Below are 19,921 nucleotides of genomic sequence, written 5' to 3' on the forward strand. Positions count from 1 at the left end.
GCTAAGATTTTATGAAGAATCACAAATGACAAACCATTCTCCTTAGTTACCCTCTTTTCAATTATTTTTATTGACAAACAGCCATTTAGGTTAATCAAAGAAGAGAAGGTCCAATAAAAATTCCTGAGAAAGCAAAAAGGAGATCTGAAATAATCAAACATTTGGACCTCCCTAAAGGCCTTGTTGTTCACCTCATCTCTCTGTGCATTCATGAGGCTGCAGCCCAGAACAGTGGAAGGCCTTAATAAAGACATGTTTCTAATTACACGAAGAGAAATGCAAAAAGCATATGGCGTACCTCCAGGAAGATTTCTGAGTATTAGATTGCCAGAAATTGGCTAGAAAAGCAGAATTAAATCACTGAGCATTAAAGACAGAAGTGGGATAAGGATAATCAATACAGTCGTGTATTCCCGAGCTGGGACAAATAATGGATTTAATTTAATGTCCAAAATCCCCAGTCTTTCTCATCAATCACTGCAGACCGATGCTATTTATGGCTTGCATTAAATTGAGGGGATTGTTGTGAGAGACGCACACAAATACAACAGCATTCATGACACAATAAGACGTATTAAACACACAAAACAAGAGCAGCTTACGTCACTGTTTACAAGAATAAGAGCTTAATCATCCTGAAGTTTGTCCAGTCATTCATTGGCATGGCATGAAAACTAGTGTTTTGCATTAGGAGCATAAATGCATATTATATACACTGACACACGCCTGTCTCTGTAGTCTTTAAGGCACTGAAGTAAGTGAGGCTGTGGAAATACAGGCATGGATATACTGAGTGTTTTTATAGAGAAGTCCTTTTAACTCAGGATAGAGCGTTCATGTTAGTGCAGTTTGACCAGTAACAGGTTCTCAGGCTTACACAACACTTTAAATTATTAACAGCCCTTACAAACACAACACAAATGACTCATATTTATGGTAAATGTGACTAAACTTCCCACTTTCAAGTCAATAAACTCCATATCCAGTCAGCTGTTTACATAGAGGTTTTGTATTTAGAGGAAAAAAGGCAGAAGAATGTGGCTAATTCACCCAGCACTGACTCGTGTTAAGGGGGTTTCCTTTGTGCCATCTCAGAGTCAGGTACTGAAGACCTGAAAATAACCATGAACAGTCTTTTTTTATGTGTAATAATCCGATTTTTTCCCCCCAGTTGTCTCTTATAGTCCAATTTCTTTTGCAGAAAGACCTACACAATATCCTCATATAATCTGAGTTTGATAACAGTTTGTCCCAGATATTACATCACATAAGTTTGTCCTTGTGATGTCCGTTACTTGTTCAGTGGGCAACAGGTGTGATGTTTCTGGAAGCACTTCATCGATAGAGGCATGTAGGACATCTCCCATCCGTAGATCAAATCCTGATTTGATTCTCTGAAGTTCAGTCTTCAGTTGACGTTGGTAGATAATGATTTTTCACTGGATAAAAAAAATCAAACTGCTGAGTCTGTTTTCTTTTCTTTTCTTTTTTAGCTTAGTACTGTAACTGCATGCTGAGAAGTTGTTGCCAGATGAGGGATCCTTTTTGTTCATCCTGACAGTCCAAAAGCAGAAGACGTACAGGAGGATGTCAGAGGCTTTGCTCCGTTTAGTAGAATTGTTTACGGAAAAAGTTATCAGAGTTATCCATTCTTCCAGCCAAACATCCATCCGGGATAAATGCTGTTAAGTTATGTTTTTTGTAGATTTTGCATGGGGTAGTCTAGTATCCATCTGTGACATGTAAAAACAAAGAAGATCACATTTTTGAGAATGAATTAAACCTCATTTTCAGGCTTGGATGAGATAATAATAACAACCAGATAGTGTACATGCTCTTGAAGACGTGCTTTAGCAGAACATGCTGTATATCAGTCCAGTTCTTATTTTTCTTCAACAAGTATTTTAAAATATAAATGAAGGTTTACCATCAACTCCGTATTATCAGCCTGATTATTTAAGGAGTCCTGTAAAGACAGAGTTCACTGCATGCTCACCATCACATGCAGGGTCACATGACTCACTGTTTCTTCCTGACCACCTGTTTGAGGTGGAGCTCGCTCTCTGCTGCTACAATAGGAAGCTCATTCTGCAGGTGGTATGAGATGAGGTGGCTAATGCTCTCGAATAGCATGTCTTTGGTTCTGACCTGTAAGGAGGACAGCAGGAGAGAGGACGATGTAAGTTACTGTGTTCACTTCTCAATCTAACACTCAAAAATACCACATAACTCGCTGCCAGACTCACCACTCCCTCAGGGTCCACAAGCAGCAGATGTTTGGGGAGACCACAGTGCATTCCGGTTAGCACATACTGTCCTTGGTTGGTGGTGCTCTCCCGGACCAAGAAATCTCCATCCCGGACCAGGAGTCTCTCTGCATCTCGCCTGCTCATGCGGCTGTGGTACCACGCCTCCCTGCGGAGCTGCTCCTCATTTGGGGCAACAGGAGCTCGACGACGTGGAGGACTGGGCCACTGGTCCTCCATGACTCGAACTCCTCCTGCTGTAGTGGATACACTGGACCCGGCGGCTCCACCACAGGCCTCGTGGAGCTTCAGAGCATCCTCAAAGGGCCCTACAGGAATTAATGACGGTTCACAAATACCAATACAGTCTATCAGGAATTCTCAAATTGTGTTCTCAAAGAATGTGTCTCTTAAAGACTTACTCATGTCAAAGAGGTCCTTTTTTGGGCTGTCCGGGGCCCTGGACCCTCTGTGTCCATCAGGGCCCATGGCCAGTGCTTCCAGGTTTTCCAGACTCTGGGTGTTAACGTACTGATGCTCTTCATAATCTCTGCCGCCTGGTGCCTGTCCATCTGCACACAGGTACCCATCTGATGTCAGACCTGCAAAGAATCATAGTCTTAATGCATGCGTAAGCTCTTGACATGTGTATGTATTTGTGTGTGTTCTTATTAACTATGGTTGTGGTTAACTTAAACAGACATTAGTCTTTGCCCCCCTCTAGTGGCTAAAATCAAAGCTTTACATACTGTCTTCTGTCAGACACCACAGACTCCTTACAGTCTATTTCTATGTAAGATCAAACATTGTATGGGTGTATTTCAAATTCCACTGGATGAGGCCTACAAGAAGAAGACATCTTGTCATGGCCAGGAAAGGATCCAATAATCTAATCCCATTGATGGCACAGTGCATTCACTACTTGGCTTGATCCACAATAGTTCACAATATCATCCACCATTTGTGAGAGTTAAAAGTACACACATCTACATACCCTACAAGTCAAACCAAAAACTTAAGTTTCATTTTTATTAAACCCTTTTTCACTATCAACTACACTAAGAAATCTTCTCTCCTTCATTTTCAAGCAAGATTTTTGTCCCAATTGTTATACCTGTGTTTTCCCACAAGGGGTCTCACCTGAGCCGCTGGTTGTCTCTGTGTCCCAGTGAAGTTCATAGCACAGCTGACCAGGAGGATAAGATGCCGGCTCCCTCCTGGCTGGTGAGCCCATCTATGAACACACATACAGCAAGAAAACAAATACATTTGTATCAGAAAACCTAAATGACAAGTCTCCTGTCTCTGCATAATGCAGTTTTGGAGCAATCTGTTTGAAACGTTAGCTAAAGCCTGTCACCATATTCTGAACAAGCTGCTATAAGAGAGAGACAGAGGGATTTCTCTCACCATATTGGCAACAGAGGAGCCGCTCTTTATCTAATCATTTCTGTCTTTGGTAGTTATGGTGTAGACTTGTCAGTAGGACAGTTGTGGCATATATGTTTTTTGCTTTTACTGCTTAATTTAATGTAAATGATACAGGGGAGCAGCAGGAAAACATATCAGTTCAGTTCCTCAAGTCCTGAGTCAGCTTCTGTTGAGGGTTGGTCATTCGCTCCTTGATACTAACCAGACCTCTCATAACATCTGTGACTGCATTAGGTGGCATGGTTGCATCTCATTCTTACATATTAGGCAGGCTTTTGCAAATAATCTTAAAAAATTGTCCAACACAGCTAAGGCAACCAGATGAGAATCCAGAACCTGACCGGACTTTCTGTTGTTCAAAAGTCCTGACTGGATATTTACCTGTGCTGCTGTCTTGCTTGCCTGTGGTTGGGTGTGGATGTGACCCAGCATTGATCCACTGGTCCTCAGTCTGGAGTCCACCACTCCTCCAACAGGAGGCTCCTTCCCTGGGATGCTGTTGTAGTAGTCATGTTCAGAGGACTCCTCCTCCTCCCCCCACATCAGCTCTTCTGTCCTGACAGACCTGAGGATGACCAAATTATAATAAGGAATATATCATCTTTTAATGCACAACTGACACTCTAAAATAAGAGCGAAAACATCATTGTTACTGCTATAACATGAGTTTTATAATGTAAACTACTGTAAACTTTTCATAGTGATATTATTGGTAATGATAATGATGAGGAGATCTGGGTTCTCAAATGAATGCAGTCTGATCAGATGACATCTCCACATCCGAAAGTGATCAATATTAATCTGCCAGAGATTTATATAGATCAACAGAGCTGCTGATGCTTCTGGCAGCAGGAAGTAAACCAGAATAGAAAAGTCTAAACAGTCTCCTGTTCCTCCTGTCTTTCTTTGCACTGGCATCATTGCAAAAAAGTTTGGTTGAAATGGTGAGAAGTTCTGTGAGGACCAGATTTTGAGCACAACACAAACAAATGTTGCTTCTACTAATAAACAGCAGAGAGACTCATAGTTGTTAAGTAGGTCTGGTTTATGAGGTGGAAATGAAAAAGACAAAAACAAACAAAACATATCTTTCTTCTTCTTTTTTTGCTGCAAAAAGGACAAGTTCAAATCTTCAACGATTTTTTTTACATTCTCCGATAACAAGGAGATTAGAACAAGAACAGGATATTCTTTATTAATCCCTCGAGGGGAAATTCACATTTAGAATTTTTTTCTTTTTTTGGTGGGGGGGCTTGTTGTGCCTTTATAGGAGAGATATGACAGTGGATAGAGTCCAAAATCAAGGAGAGAGAGAGAGAGAGTGAGGAATGACATGGGGGGAAAGAAGCCACAGGTCAGACCTGAACTTTGGCCGCCCTCCTGCCTTCACTTTTACACTGCATTGTTGACACATGCATAGGCTTAGTTGTAGCTGTCAGAATGTTGCTATTGGGAAATATTATATAAGTTATTTCTGCAAAGCATGAAGTTTGTCTTATTAAGGATTTTTTTTTAGGTGTCACAGTTCCACAGATGACAAAGATTTGAAGAACAGGGACAAACAAACTTTGAAGAAAAAATAAAAGTTGTTATGCTAGTATCTTACCTGTCCATAGATGCCATGGTTTTGGGAGGACTGTGTAGGTACTGTTTGAACTGCAGTTCAAAGGCTTGTCCAATAGTGCTGATGACATTCTGCGCTAAACCGTCTGAGCACTCCAGGATGTGACACGCTGAAGGGGACAGAAATAAAAGATTAGTAGAGTAAATCTGGCCCTTAAAAATTGAGAAACGCCTTCTTGAGGTTAAACAAAGCACAACAACATTTTGTCCTAATTTCAACATGTCTGGTTTATGAAATGGATGTTTGTATAATAATGTTTTACTGCAAAATTACTTTTTTGGGTTGACTTTTGGATCTTACCAAAAAACTAGTAAAAGTTAAGGATTCTTCCAAAGGAAAAGCTTCTTATCACATATCTTTGGAAATCAAGATCAGTATGTAACCAAATTTGGACTGGATGTTCACAGAGTGTTATTGATTGCAATTAAGCAAAATTTTCATCAATAACATTGTCAGTTTTTGAAATGTACACAATTAAAAACACACGTAGTCTAGAGCAAACCTGAGAAGTGAAACAGACATTCAAAAGGTATATATATCAAAATCTGTCATTAATAAAGTAAGGACACCAATCTTAAAAACTATGTCATTTCTTATCTTCTTGAGACTGTCATCTTATAAAAGTAAGATTTTTGACTTTTCACTTCACCCTCTGCTTTCACCAGGCCCTAACAGGAAACTAGTGGAGCCAGCATTTCAGGGCGACCTGAACTATGGGGCCCCATTTGTGTATTGTGGTATGTGTAAAGAGAAGACCACAAACAACAGATTAAGACAAAAAAAACGATATATAATATAATTAAATATGCCACAAAGGGCATTAGTTTTACCATCATCATCATTAATAATATCAAGACCATCGTCATCATCAGTAAGGTCGTAGGTGTTCATTTCACTGTGGATGTTTTTTTTATTTATTTGTTACCATTTATTGCACAGGATCGGAAGAGAGGAATGGAAGTGTTGGCAAGCGAGAGTGGGGAATGACATGCAGCAATGGGCCAAGGTCAAATTTGAACACACTGCCACCGTGACTTATAGCGGCTGTACCACTGAGCTTAACTGGCACCTCAATGGGGCCGATTCTTAACCGTGTATATTCTTAATGAACCCCTGTAGTAAATTTAATGGTAAGGTCCACTTTTAATCTTTTTGTTTCCAAAAGGCTTAGGGTGAACCCTCTCAAGACATACCTCTCTGATTCACCGGGTCTTTGGCCACATACGCAACATAATCAGGTGTGTCCTGCAAGAGACAAGAGGAAGAATTCAATTAGACCAGATAAATTATTATAACTAAATTAAAGCCCTCATTTATTATTGGGTCATGAGATTGGAAACCAGTTTAATGTAATCCAGTAAAATATGTGCAGTGTGCCAGAACGTCAACATCATAAAGGAGAGCAGGCAGTGAACGGCTGCACTCACCGTGTCGCCCCCTGAGGCAAAGGAGATGGACTGCATGGGATGGTGTGCTATCACCTGGAAGAGACAAGTGGACAAAACTGAGGCAGAGTTTTGACAACAATCTACTTAAAAATCTGTGAGTCATCTAGTTGTGGACTACAAAACAAATGGAAAAAAGACTTTAGATTGTAAATTATAAGATGATTAAATGTGATGAGTTTAAGATTGTTACTGTAACTGTTTACTTTTCCAGTAACTATTCAAAAAAAAAAAAATGTATGTTTTCAAGACATCAATTCATATGCGAGAGAGAGGAGGAAACTCTTGAATATCAGTCGTAAAAACATTTGTGAAATGATAGTAATTTAGCTTTATACCTGTCTCGTAGTGGGGATAAGAAGACCAAGTCCATCTATGGAAATATTCACTGCAATACTCATGCCTGCAAATCTCAGGTTACTCTTTCCCATGATGGACTGGAGAGCTTTGTTAAAAGCCTGCATGGAAAAGGGAAAAAAATGAATACTGTTAAAATCAAAATAACATTAAAAATTGACATGATTCCAAATATTAGACTGTGTTAACTGTATTTGACTGTTTTATAGACAACATTTCTTTCATAGTCACAGTCTCATAACCACTGCAGTACGTTGAAATGATGCCCCAGTTTAGTAATTATTAATGACAGTGTAATGCAACATGCACAGATAGAATAAAGTAACTATCAACCTTCTTCCTCCAAGCTCCCTTTCCTCCTGGCACAGCATCACACAGCCTGTTGATGGCCTCCCTAATAAGGGGAATGAGAAATGGTCAGATGGTCAGACTGTACTGAGGCACACTGGTCACTGATGAAATAGTTGCAAGACACACCAAAAAAAAATGTGACCAAAAACATCACCTGGATTTTGGTTGACCGTGAAACTCATAATTAATATGAGAACAGTAGAGAGTATAAACTGAGAATACAGGTTTGTAAAGTCAGAACCACCAAACACGTGCAATTCCGCATCACACTGAAGCACAAACCTGAAGTTAAACATGAACAAAAGCTTTGTGTTCCCTCCCTCTGACTAAGGTCAGAGGTCACAGACCCATCATAGTTCAAAGGTCAAGAAAATGCTTCCAGCAGTAGTGTGTACCAGGGATGTTAATGGTCGACAGTGATTGTTTATCAACCTCGTGTTTAACTTCGGTTTGTTGTTCATTTTGCCGCTCCCTGTGGACAACAGGATACCTTGATCTTGTCTTGTACACGCAAATGTAGAATTTTCTGATGAAAAACCTTCACCTGATTTCTTTGAACAAAACTATCACTTAATGTGAATCTTTGATGAGGAAATTTTAAAATAGGTTGTTTATAGCAACGTCAAACATAATATCTGATACCTAACCTCTGCTAAATACTCTTCAAAGGAGCTTGAAGTAATGTACTCTCATTTAAATAGAGTATTTAGGGTCTGTGCAGCTCCATGTTCTCTACTGCTTATTAAGTACAGCATTTTCTTTTTCTCAGTGCCCTCCTCTTTGCAGATTTGTTACCACTTTGCTGTGAGGCTGCTATAACTCTTGGGAATGGCTGCCTAATGGGCTCTTAAAGCTCCTGTCCCCTGTGTGTCTGACGGAGGGAGAGAGACGTAATGTGGATTTGAGGCTCAAGCTTCCACTGCCAGGGGACAGCGGGGACAGCAGTCGAGAAGCCTGCTGCCCCTATCAAGTGGCTTGTAAATATTTAAAAAGCAGCGTCCCAGGCCCCATCTTGACTAAAGGTCTTCTCAGGGATTTTTGAAAAACATCACAATGACTCATGCTAACAAGAGGGCAGAGGGAGGAGGAGTTACAGAGGAGAGATGGGCTGTTGTTGTTGTTTTTTTGTCTGCAGCTTCAGTTTCATTCCTGCAATAAAATGCTGGGCCTCATTAGCACTACTGCTGCTGTTCAACACCATGACACAGAGAGTACTGTTAGAAGAATGCATCTTCTTACAATGTAGGAGCTGAAGGACATTTTTTAAATTGTGAGAATTGCTCAGTGTTTTGGTTTAGTTTCCAAGGAAATTAAAACTAAAATTCACTTAAATGCAAGACAGCAAGCTGACACAAGGGCTCTGCTGCTTTGGAGTTCCATCTAGAATAAATGAAGATACATTTTATTCCCTAACAGGGCTTTCACACATGTACAAACTCCTAAAAACTTCCTGACATTTTCGGGATGAGCAGCTTGAGGGGTAAGGGGTAAACTGATGTGAGAATGCAGCTGGAAATATTCAGGAAAATTCACCACAACCTTGCGACAAGGTTGTTCTTCTGTACTCTTTTGTTGATACTGTGAATATATTTCAAACTACAACTTAGCACTGATATACTTAAATTCTGAATATAGTGTCAGACTCTTTCTTAGTCATATACTGCCTCCTGAGGACCCCCCCCCCCCTACCGCTGTGAGGGACATGTGTGAACAAACAAATCAGAAAAATTTAAGGGGCAGCCTGCCTGACATTTTCTAGAGATTTTCAGGAGTGCATTTGTGAAAACAGCTTATGATGCAGTTGTGTATTATGCAAAGTTTGTTAGCTTGATTAAGACCATCAATCATTGATTTTTGATCCTTGTGGGACAGATGGCCCGTCTCAAGATTCCCCAGGATTTCAGAGACACAAGCTTCATGTCGTTAGCATCACTGGAAAATGTGGTAGTTCTTTTTAAAAGCTGGCAAGGACTGCAGAGATGCAAAATATAAACACATTCATAAATAAATGTTTACTGCATCAAGCATGACTTAAATGCTTTAATGCTCCAATGTATACCATGGCTGCACAATTAAGCCAAATCTCAGCGTCATCGCAATATGAACATGCACAGTACACAAATGCCTCTATTGCCATGAGAAAAAAAAGTGAAAGAAAATGATTTATATAAAGACATCACGCTTTCTCATCCAGCTTGAGTATATTTTTCTCCTATCAGATACACCCCTGGTTATATGTATCATGCCTTCACACCATTTTGCTTATCAAATAAGTAGCTATCAACTACCCTCAGGTTTATGTGTCACTTTGGTGGTGCAAAAATACAGATATTTGGAATTATTTTGGATGCTGGACAGGTACTGTGTAAGAACCGCAGATAGACATCAATAATTAGAGTTTATATGCCTGCTTGAACGTTTTTTTATTTTTTAACACGTCATATCATCATCATATAGAACAATTTAATATCACATTGCAGATTTTTCTCATATAGTACAGGCCTGTTTCATACCACAATAAAACCTGGTGTAGTCTGCTATGCTCAGTTTGGTCCCTCCCTTCACTAATGGTATGTTTGGATGTTTTGTTTTGAACTATTCTCACTTTCTCCCTCCTCCTCCTCCTGAACAAGTTACAACCGCAGACATTATCCAGCAGTGAGCGTTCATGGGTCCACTGCAGCTTTCCACACTCATTAGCAAACATCATCAATAATAGATCTCCCCTCTCTATCACTCCATCTCTGCTGCCTCCTCCCCCTGCACTTAAGCACAGGCTACTGGGTAGGCTCAGATTACAGCCGATCGATTATGGAGGAGTGAGAGAGGGAGAGGGAGTGAGAGAGTGCATGTCTCCCATGAGACAAGGAACCCTGCTTTTATAACAATAACATCTCATGTAGAGAACAACACACACATTGACACAGACATACATGACCCAAAGGTATGGTTCTCATGTCATGCCTCTGAGCACGTTAAACAGTTGTTTGGTTCATTTCTAAATTTGGACACACAACAGTTTATTGCTGCCATTGTACAAAATCCTTGTGACTTTGCTTTTGTTTCCTTTTTATTTTTAAGTGCTTGCATTTCCAGTAAAACTGGTGGAGAAATCTCTGATAGAATATACTCCTGAAATAATATACCAACTCTTAATATGAGTAACAGCCAAAAACTGACACCCTGCTGTTTGTAATTTGAGATTGCTGTTTGAGTTGATCCTTTGCATCATATATTAAACTCTCCTGACTCACCACGACAAAAAGACATTGTCACCATGGCTTACCTCGTCACCTGAGTCCGTGTGTTGAAATCCAGGGAACGCATTGACTTCAGTACTTCAATACAGCCCATGTACTGCAAAAAGAAACAAATTACAGCGGGCATAAATGTATGTTTATGAACACATCAACATTTGTTTTTTCATCTTTTGTTTGTTTGTTTGTATTTTTCTTTTTAATTTAATGATGGATGAATGTCCTTCTTAGAGGGAAAAAAACACATGTTGGAGAAGAATAAAATTAAGCTCATGGCGATGCAAGAGAGGCTTTTATCCATTAATTCTAAACTCATGTTGAGTTTTGTTTCTTGCAGTAGAAATGTGGAATCACCTCACAAGTCAATACTGGATTTAAAACTCACAATGAAAAATAATTTATGTTTTTTTTCAGCTTTCTGAACACTTTTACTTGTGTAGTTGACTTAGATCTGTATGTTTTAAACACATCAATCAAACATGTATAGCTAAGATTGCACTTCTAAAGCAGCCATCCTGTGCGGATTTAAAATGTAATCCTCTATTGATAAGCATATGTCCGACATTGCGCCATAAGCTAACTCACATACATACAGGCCATTAAAGTGTACTCCATCAGGTAGCAGCAAGATGAGCAGCTTTCTAATGTATGTCAGGTTGGGGTGCTAATGGCACCTTGACTGGATTAGTAACACGGCCGTAAAAGCTCCAAATCCCGGTGAGGGCCAGCTTCTTAGGCCTCTGGGGGATGCTGAGGGTGTGACTGTGTTTGTGTCTTAGATCAGTGCATGTGTTTTTTGCATTACAGTGAGTTTCACATTACAGCATAAGTGGTCAGTCTTCCGTCTTCTATCATTGTTATAAATGTTCATGTGAATCTTAGAGCTGCTCAACTCCAACTGGTATGAATACTACAATCAGTCCTACACATTTTAAAACTCATTATAGTTGTTGTAAGTAAGTTAAAGGGTAACTGAACCAAATTTAAATGAAGTGCATCTACCCTGGAATTTCTAAAAATGTAGATGTCAATGTGTCAACATGGACAGGGATGGGGGGAATAAGACACGCCCACACTCCTTCGCCATCATCACCTAAACATCATACAGTCTATATGACACAAACACACCACACATAAACTGATTCACAAGTTTAGCTAGGTTATTAAGCCACGAGCGAAGACTCTAGAAGCAGCACTGGCAATTATACGACAGAAATGTCATTTGAAGTAGAGGACTTCTCTCTTCCTGAGTCTCCTGTAGACCACAACAGGGGAAGGCAGTGAGTGCTGAGACAGTCGATGCCGAGGACATGGAAGGGCAGGAGAGGACGATGGTAGACGATGCCCCCAAGAGGATTTTAATTTTAAGGCTTTAACATATTTAAACAAATAACCTCGTTTTTTCTCTTTACTATGGCCATATTTCACAGCAAGCCACTTAGATTTCAGTGATAGCCAAACTGTGCAATTCTTTCAATCCACTTGACTCCCCACTGTTTGCTGAGTTGGGTGAGCTAGTCAAAATATGTAGAATTAAATGACTTTGTACTCAAATGTTGAGAATCAAAACCAAAGTGATCAACAACACTACTTAATACCAATATACATAGATTTTTAGCTGAAAAGGGTTTAGTTACTCTTATAAAATAAACATTACACAAAAAGGAAGGACATTTGTGTTTGGTAGATTATTTCTTTGTTGTAACAAGGCTTCTTGGCAATAAATCTTATACCATTAGAAAGCCTGTTTATTTTCCTTTTAAATTGTGCCTCATTTGTAAGGAACATGCATTTGTGGGATAAGCAGCAGAGCAGAATAAGCTGTTTGGCATTGGCAGAGAAGATTTTGTACGTTTTTAATGGGCGCAACCCACAAACTCAGCTCTGCTGCTCATCCCACAAATGCAGTCGAAGCAGATGGCTGTTCACCATGAGTCTGTTCTGCTCAAGGTTTCTGTTATGAGGAAGTTTTCCTTATAACAGACTGCCTGCCACTGTTACTGAGTAAATGTTGCTAGGGGCTTTGCTTATGGTGGATTAATGTTGGGTCTCTGTGAATAATATAAAACAGGAAGGTCTAGACCGTGCTCTCTTTGTAAACTGTCTTGAGATAAAGCACAACATATAAATATAGATAACAGTAACATTTTTATCACAAATACATGACTGTGGCTGTGACAATTGATTATGAAAGAAATAGCTGTAAATGTCTTCTCAAAAACAAAAACCTTATGATCTCTTGCATAACAAATGCCACATAATTTAGATCCTCTCTCCATCAGGACTTTTGATGAATTATGAAATGTCACATTAAGTTCAGTTTCCAGCATTGCAAGTGACTGGAAAAAGACAGCAGACAGAAAACCTGTGGCAGCCTTATGAAAAAAATATACAGGAAGAGAGAGAGAGAAAGAGCAGGAGAGAACGAGACAGAGAGAGAGAGAGAGAGAGCAACCTTTCAAGGCTGGGAGCTAAATGAGCTTTCTAACCAGATTTGAAGACAGGGGGAAGTCTTCCATCAGGAAAATTGTATCTCTTTTTTTCTAATACCTTCTTTGTTACTCACTGTTCTCCTGATACAACACATCTCCTCTTCTATCACCAAAAATCTGCACTCTTACTCCTTCGACAAAGTCTCAAACAATATTCCCAGGAATAAGACTTTCCTAGAAATCCTGCACAAAAATTAAATAAAAATAGCAGCCCATTCAAAATGTCTTTCATCACAGCTGTCTTCAAAAAGGAATAATGGTTTCAATATCCTCTTATATTACCTCTAATTTAAGGCAAGCTAAAGAAGTTAGTGTTAGGATGAATGTGTGGCTGATGAACAGATACTGAAGCCAGATGGATGTTATCAAACAGTATCTGCAAAGCGGTGACAGCGAGTCCTCTACTGTCGTGTCTTGAATCTAATTCATGCTGAGGGTAATGACGTATTTTCTTATGTTGTGGACAATAAAATGCCATCCCATTTCATACTTTGATGCACTACTCAGAGCAGATTTAAGAGCATTCAACCACTAAATTCACAATGAAAGAGCCTTTCTCGAAGATGAAGCAATAAAAATGACATTGTCTCTATTCATAATTTGACAAGGATAAATTGCACAAGATTGTTAGGGAGCACGATATATTGATAGCAGTCTGGTTTGAACAAAGCTCTCTGAATGATGGCTTCTTTGGCAGCTGCAGTGCTTTCTTTAAAGCTTGCTGCAGTGTCCTGGCTGTCAAAGGTGGCAGATGCAGGCCAGACACAGAGCCTGACAAAAAAACAAGTACTCAGAATCATATTTGTATCTTCCCCAGCACAGGATAGTGCGTGGGTGTGTCTGTGTATACCAGAGCGAAAGAGAGAGAGGGGCACTAGAACGAAATATAGACAGAGAGAGAGAGAGAGAGAGAGAGAGAGAGAGAGAGAGAGAGAGAGAGAGAGAGAGAGAGAGAGAGCTGTGCACTGTTAGCTATGCTGATTAAAAATGGCACAGCAAAGCAGAATTCTACTGTCACTTTGACACTAATACATGCAGCAAGTACCTCTTTATGCAAAGATTCACTATTGATTTGCACCTATAGTGCTGCTTTAGCCACCCCTGAAATACATTGCAAACATACAGGTCCTTTTAAATAACTGTACACCTTCACTTGACAACAATAACCTGATAAAAGCTCTGCTAATTAACCCAGCTATTGATCAGTTATTAGAGCAGCACTTGTTAGGAATCTTGGAAAAGCCCTGCATGATGAGGAGAGAGAGAGAGAGAGAGAGAGAGAGAGAGAGAGGGACAGAGAGAGAGAGAGGGACAGAGAGCACACATAGTCGTCATGGGACCCCTCCCACACTGATCAGAGCATCCTCTTCCACATCACATGACGCAAATGACTGTGATTAAACCTAATTGAATATAGGAATGAATGGTGCCTGTATAATGCCATTGAAAAGTGTTCTTGGCTCCCAGACTGGGCTAATCAAGAGCCATGTCTTTAGTTGGGGGAGGGGCATGGGTAGTGGTGGAAAAAAGGCATTGGGGATGGATAAAGGGAGATCATTGAGATCGACGTCTGCATGAGATCGTATCCCTTCGTCTACATTAGACTATTTGTTAATACAAGGAAAAAAACAATCTCTTAAAAAGACAACATTTCCTTTGTCAGAAGAGAAGAGAAAATACTTTATGTTCTACTTTTTGCATGCAAAAGGAAGAAATTGTCTCTAACATGCGTAAGCAAATATATGCTATTTAAACACACAGTAACCCATTTATACAAGATAGCACCTTTTAGAAACCATTAAACACACTTAAAACACAAAATATACAAACACACACACACACACACACATTAGAGCTACATTAAAAGAGGGCACCAGGTTCTTAATGGTGGTTGCAGTGCGACAGTGTCAGGTGCAGTATAGCAGACTGGCTTTAAAGTGTCCTCACTCATTAATTAATGTAGCCTATTATTACAACTTTGAAATAGATTTATTTATTTAAGTTTCAAATGATGTGCTAGTACAAGGATACTTTCCATAATTAAATGTGATATTCATTAAGCTAGGGGTATTTAAATGACATTGTAAGGATAAGATCTTATTGTAAACAAACCTGAAACAACACAAAGAACACCACTCCCACAAGCTTACTGTGAGAGCTCACCATCAGACATAGCTTGTATGCACTATTAACACAGATGGTTATTGTCTTATTAGTATCTGGTATAGTCTACAATAAACAGTGCAGCTAATAATGAGCCTGACTACAGTCTGTGCACATAATTCCATTGTTTATCTTCCACCACCCTGACGCCTGTTTGTTATCCTGACGCAGTCTCCCTGCCAGCCACACCAAGCCATCTATCTGGATTAAATTATGTATTCCCCAGCCCTCGCCACATGAGCAGCATAACAAACTGCATGGCACTCTGCTCTCCTTTTGTTTTTCATACAGGAAGAGCAATCTCTAAATAGGGTCATCAAATTATATGGTTCTTCTGTTCCTGTTCACGGTTCATTTTTATCTGAGCACCAGATAATGACTACTTACTTTCAAAACAAATCCTGAATATGTAGTGTAGATGTTTACATGGATTTTCCTTTAAAATTGACAGCAGTTAAAAAGAAATAGCCAACTGACTCACCCTTACGATATAAGAGGCCCCTGGTCCTGCAATCATCTTGTCAGGGTGCAGCCAGCCTTGAGAGGGTTTGTGGATAAAGTTTCCCTTCTGGGTGATTTCCTCTCCCCCAAGCCACATGCCCTCCACCCTTGTCCGGCGGCTCATTCCTGACCTGACACTGCTGGATCCCCCAGGGCTCGCCATAGCCTCTGTGGCCCCAAATCTGTGCCCTCCTGAATTTGCAGAATTTGCCGCTGCTACTGCTCTCTGCCCCCGAATGGCCTGCAAAGAACAGGGGGTGACACACACAGGGTCACAGGAGTTAAGCACTGCTGCAAGACTGGCCACAGGGCCACTGGCAGAGGTCACACCACCAGGCCTGTGTGATGATGAGGAAAGGGAGACAGAGCTCTGGGAAGGAGCTGCTGAAGCCTTCCCTGAGTCCTTGCTAGAACTGGAGCTAGAGCTGGAGTTGGATGGGCTCCGACTAAGCAGAGAGTTTGAGAACTTCCACTGGGGCATCCTTGGGATGAGCATGCAAAAGGTAGTGGTGGCATCCTGTTCCCCGTCCAGGCAGGGTGAGTCGGCCAGAGCTGCAGCCCCAGCAGAGGAGGAGGATCTGGTACTGGGATCCAGAGGAGGCAGATTGAGGCTCGGGTTGGAGGAGGGGACCACCGGTGTGGCCACAACTTTGCCGCTCATGGCTAAGCTCTGCATCAGGTCGTCGGAGGAGGAGGTCACAGACTCGTTGCGGAAGCGGCCATACTTTGGCTTAAGGAGCATGCCCGGAGGAGCCGCTAGAAGCAGGAACTGAGAGGGGGGATGACTGCCAGAGGATGAGGAGGGGAAAGGGAAGGGAGGGGGGGTGGGGATGGGGACGGGGACGGGGTAAAGGTGTAATGGAATAAGAGGAGAAAACTAGAGAGAAAATCCTTCAGATATCCTTGTTAAGTGAAGGCTCCTCTCCTGCTCACACACACGCACACACACTGTCCCACACTCATGCCACGCTCCTCTCTGTCTGAGCCGGCCTGCTTCCTTTTACTGCCTAAGGCTGCTCGCTTCTCTGCTCCTTCTCTCTCTCTCTCTCTCTCCGTGGATGATGTCATTGGGTCTATTAGCCCTGCCCTGCCCAGCTGCTCTCAGACTGTATTAGCTAGAACACATCTGCCTGAACCACCCAGCCTCAGACACACATACAGGCACGCACACACACACACACACACACACACACACACACACACACACACACACAGATTCTCACATCAAGAATCAATATATTTTTTAAATTAAGGTTAAACTGCAAATGAATTTTGCTGACTCAAAGGGAGTCAACACTCTTTTCTCTAGAACGATGATAAATACTGAATTTGAGACCCAAGAGGCAAAATATTATTATGATACTTCTAGATATCAGAATCCCTATAGGGAAGAAAAACACGGTTTTAGAAAATCTATATAATAAATGTAAATGGATTTAGTCATCTTTAATGGGTCCCTACTGTCAATGTTTCTGCCTCCTTTATCTATCAGTGTGTTGTGAATGTTATCTGTCAATGTAATGAATCTATTAACATCTGTCTTTTACCAGCCAGAATAGGGGAATATTATGCATTTGATTGAAGCTCAATGTACACAATATATTGTGTTAAACTATAACCAAAAAAGAATTCTACTGATAATGTTAATTGACATACAAGAAACATATTTTGTTTAATTGCTGTATGTGAGAAAAAGTCTAGTCCAATTGCTTAATGTGCATTTTGTATTAATATGTGTGTTTTGAGTGATTGTGTAATTCCATTTGTCTTAGCAATAGATACAAACTTAACAAAGGCAACCATGTAGCCAAACTCATAAGGGACTACATGTCCACCCAATCCCATCTGTCTAAATTCTCTTAGCAACTCTTAGCTCTTGACTTGCACTGTAACCTCAGGCCTTTTCTCATTCCAGTCAAACCCTTTCCACACTCAAATGTATTTTTCCATCTTACACTCAGGTGATTTAAGGCATGCAGTGAAACACAAAGTACAGCTTCTTTATTTTGATGAGGTCACATTTTCACACAGGTTAAACCAAGAAAAAGTCTTAAAAGGTGAAGCTGATTTCTTTTATCATGTCAGACAGGTATGATCCACCACAGAGGTTATTCAGCACAGCTACATTTAAAAAAGGAAGAAGAAAAGGTAACTTTAATGCTAAAAGAACATTTTTAGAATTCATAGTGTCCCAAAACAAGTACCGGTACCTGCAAATAGAAAGCAATGATTGGGATTGGCCCAAAAGTCTGTTCATTGGAAAGAAGTCTAATTTACTGATGCAAGAACAGCATCTTCACCAACAAGAGGCTCAAATAGTTTATGTTAAGAACTTGAATTTAATCAAGTTGTCTAGTCCTACGTTCAGCCTGGACAGTGTCATGAAAGAAATATATATATATATAGAGAGAGCAAACCACTGTCCAAAATATCTTCAACCCTAAATCCTGCTGACACAACACTTGTAAACATTATTTAGAAAGAAATCTGAGACAGGAAGCTTACCTTTAAGTCAGGCTCTGTGGAGAAAAAGGGTGACAATCAGTGCAAGTTCAGTGAACTTTCAATGACTCTGATCAGAGAAAAAAAAATCTTGAACATTCATTGTATAAGAGCTAGCTATAGTTAACTCAGGGAACAATTTCTTTCACTAACCAGGAGATGACATCACAAATAAACTGGAAAATGCCAACGAACAAACCACCTTCTGAAACATAATGACACAGCTAACACTGACACCCCACCTTCGTCCAAACAGCCAATCACTCCATTTGTTGGCCACAGAGTGGAAAAAGTTACTGATAAACCAGAAGGAATCAATGCATGTTGACAAATGTACCAGTATCTAACTGTCTTCAGTATGTACTGTCCTTTGTTCTAGCCACAAAAACAAATAACCAGCAGCACACTACTAAAGAAAACAGACCTGGCCATATTTACTACAAATTTAGGCTAGTGAAAGTATTTTAAAACCAAAAATGCACAAGCAAAAACTTGAAGCTGGTAGTAGGTTTTAATGTTCACCAATAACAAATCTGTTTTTGATCAAACACAATAATTGAAATCACTTAACTGCACTGTGATATTCTGTAAGAGTTAACGTTTACCTCCTGACTTGAGTAGTTTGCATTAACAAGTGGAACAAATCATGCTGGGAATACAACACTACTCATTAGCAGCACTTACTCTGACAGCAGTGATTACATCTAAGAATAACACAGGTTGTTACAACATGCCTCTAACTCTACCCGACTATCAGGTTAACATGTAAAGAGAGTTTATTCCAAATGTGAATGATTGCCTGGGAAAAGTAATATATTTGTGTAAAGCCTACATCTGAATTCAGTGGAAATATGTGAAATAGAAGAGGGGTTGTTGTAAAGCACAGCCATTTATATTTCATTTATAGAAATAGGCTTCTCCTGGAATAGTAAATATCAGAGATAGGCTTTTTCTGGTAAAATAGCATGAATTAAATTTGTAAAATACATTTAATTTTGATGTAGGCCTATTCCATCAGTCCTGGTTGGAAACATCTTTGACTCATGTTTTACCACGACTTGCAAACTCGTTAAATTGTATTATGTAGTCTATATCTTCTATAGTATTTGTATAGCCTTGATAGTTTATTTTATACCTAATTACCTATTTATGTTTGCACTTTTTATTTTTATGTAAATGCTTGTTGCTGTTTTTATCCTGCACTGATGATGAGCCAACTGCAACGAAATGTCGTTCTGATCTGCACAGTAAGGTACAATTTGAATGACAATAAAGAAAGTCTAATATTGTTGTAGACTTAGATTTATACTTGTAACCAACATGTTCTGTTTTATCTATAAAGGCTTACTTTCTGAGATGCCTCCCGTAGTATTGCCTGTTTTTACACCAGGAATACAACTGACATGTTCCAGCATAATCGATATGAGCTCCTCCTGAGTAGAAAAGTCATACTCATGTTGTCGAATTCCTGCATGTATGATAGGTCTTGCATTATTTTGCCCACGACCCTATTTTGCCCACCCCCTCGTGGTCAAGAAGCCGCAGAGAAAAT

At 40.1% G+C, this 19,921-nt stretch overlaps 1 protein-coding gene across 3 annotated transcripts; it reads right to left on the bottom strand.

Annotated features, from left to right (window-relative positions):
• Positions 1-98: 98 nt before the first annotated feature.
• Positions 99-19,853, bottom strand: shc2 (SHC (Src homology 2 domain containing) transforming protein 2). Of its 3 annotated transcripts, none has more exons than XM_061033151.1 (14): positions 18,373-19,853; positions 15,848-16,652; positions 10,741-10,811; positions 7,437-7,497; positions 7,085-7,204; positions 6,729-6,782; positions 6,495-6,546; positions 5,284-5,410; positions 4,059-4,242; positions 3,387-3,480; positions 2,669-2,848; positions 2,247-2,575; positions 2,024-2,148; positions 99-1,733 (listed from the first exon to the last, which is right to left on the bottom strand). In XM_061033151.1, exons 2-14 carry the CDS (start codon positions 16,607-16,609, stop codon positions 1,691-1,693), a joined length of 2,202 nt encoding a protein of 733 aa, XP_060889134.1. In that variant the 5' UTR covers positions 16,610-16,652; positions 18,373-19,853; the 3' UTR covers positions 99-1,690. The 3 variants fall into 3 exon arrangements, with proteins under 3 accessions (XP_060889134.1, XP_060889136.1, XP_060889135.1); XM_061033153.1 differs by having other exon boundaries at positions 15,848-16,108; positions 18,373-19,848; XM_061033152.1 differs by lacking the exon at positions 18,373-19,853 and having other exon boundaries at positions 1,997-2,148; positions 15,848-17,686.
• Between the last annotated feature and the right edge of the window lie 68 nt (positions 19,854-19,921).

This window comes from Labrus mixtus, chromosome 3 (assembly GCF_963584025.1).
Source record: "Labrus mixtus chromosome 3, fLabMix1.1, whole genome shotgun sequence".
NCBI lineage: Eukaryota > Metazoa > Chordata > Actinopteri > Labriformes > Labridae > Labrus > Labrus mixtus.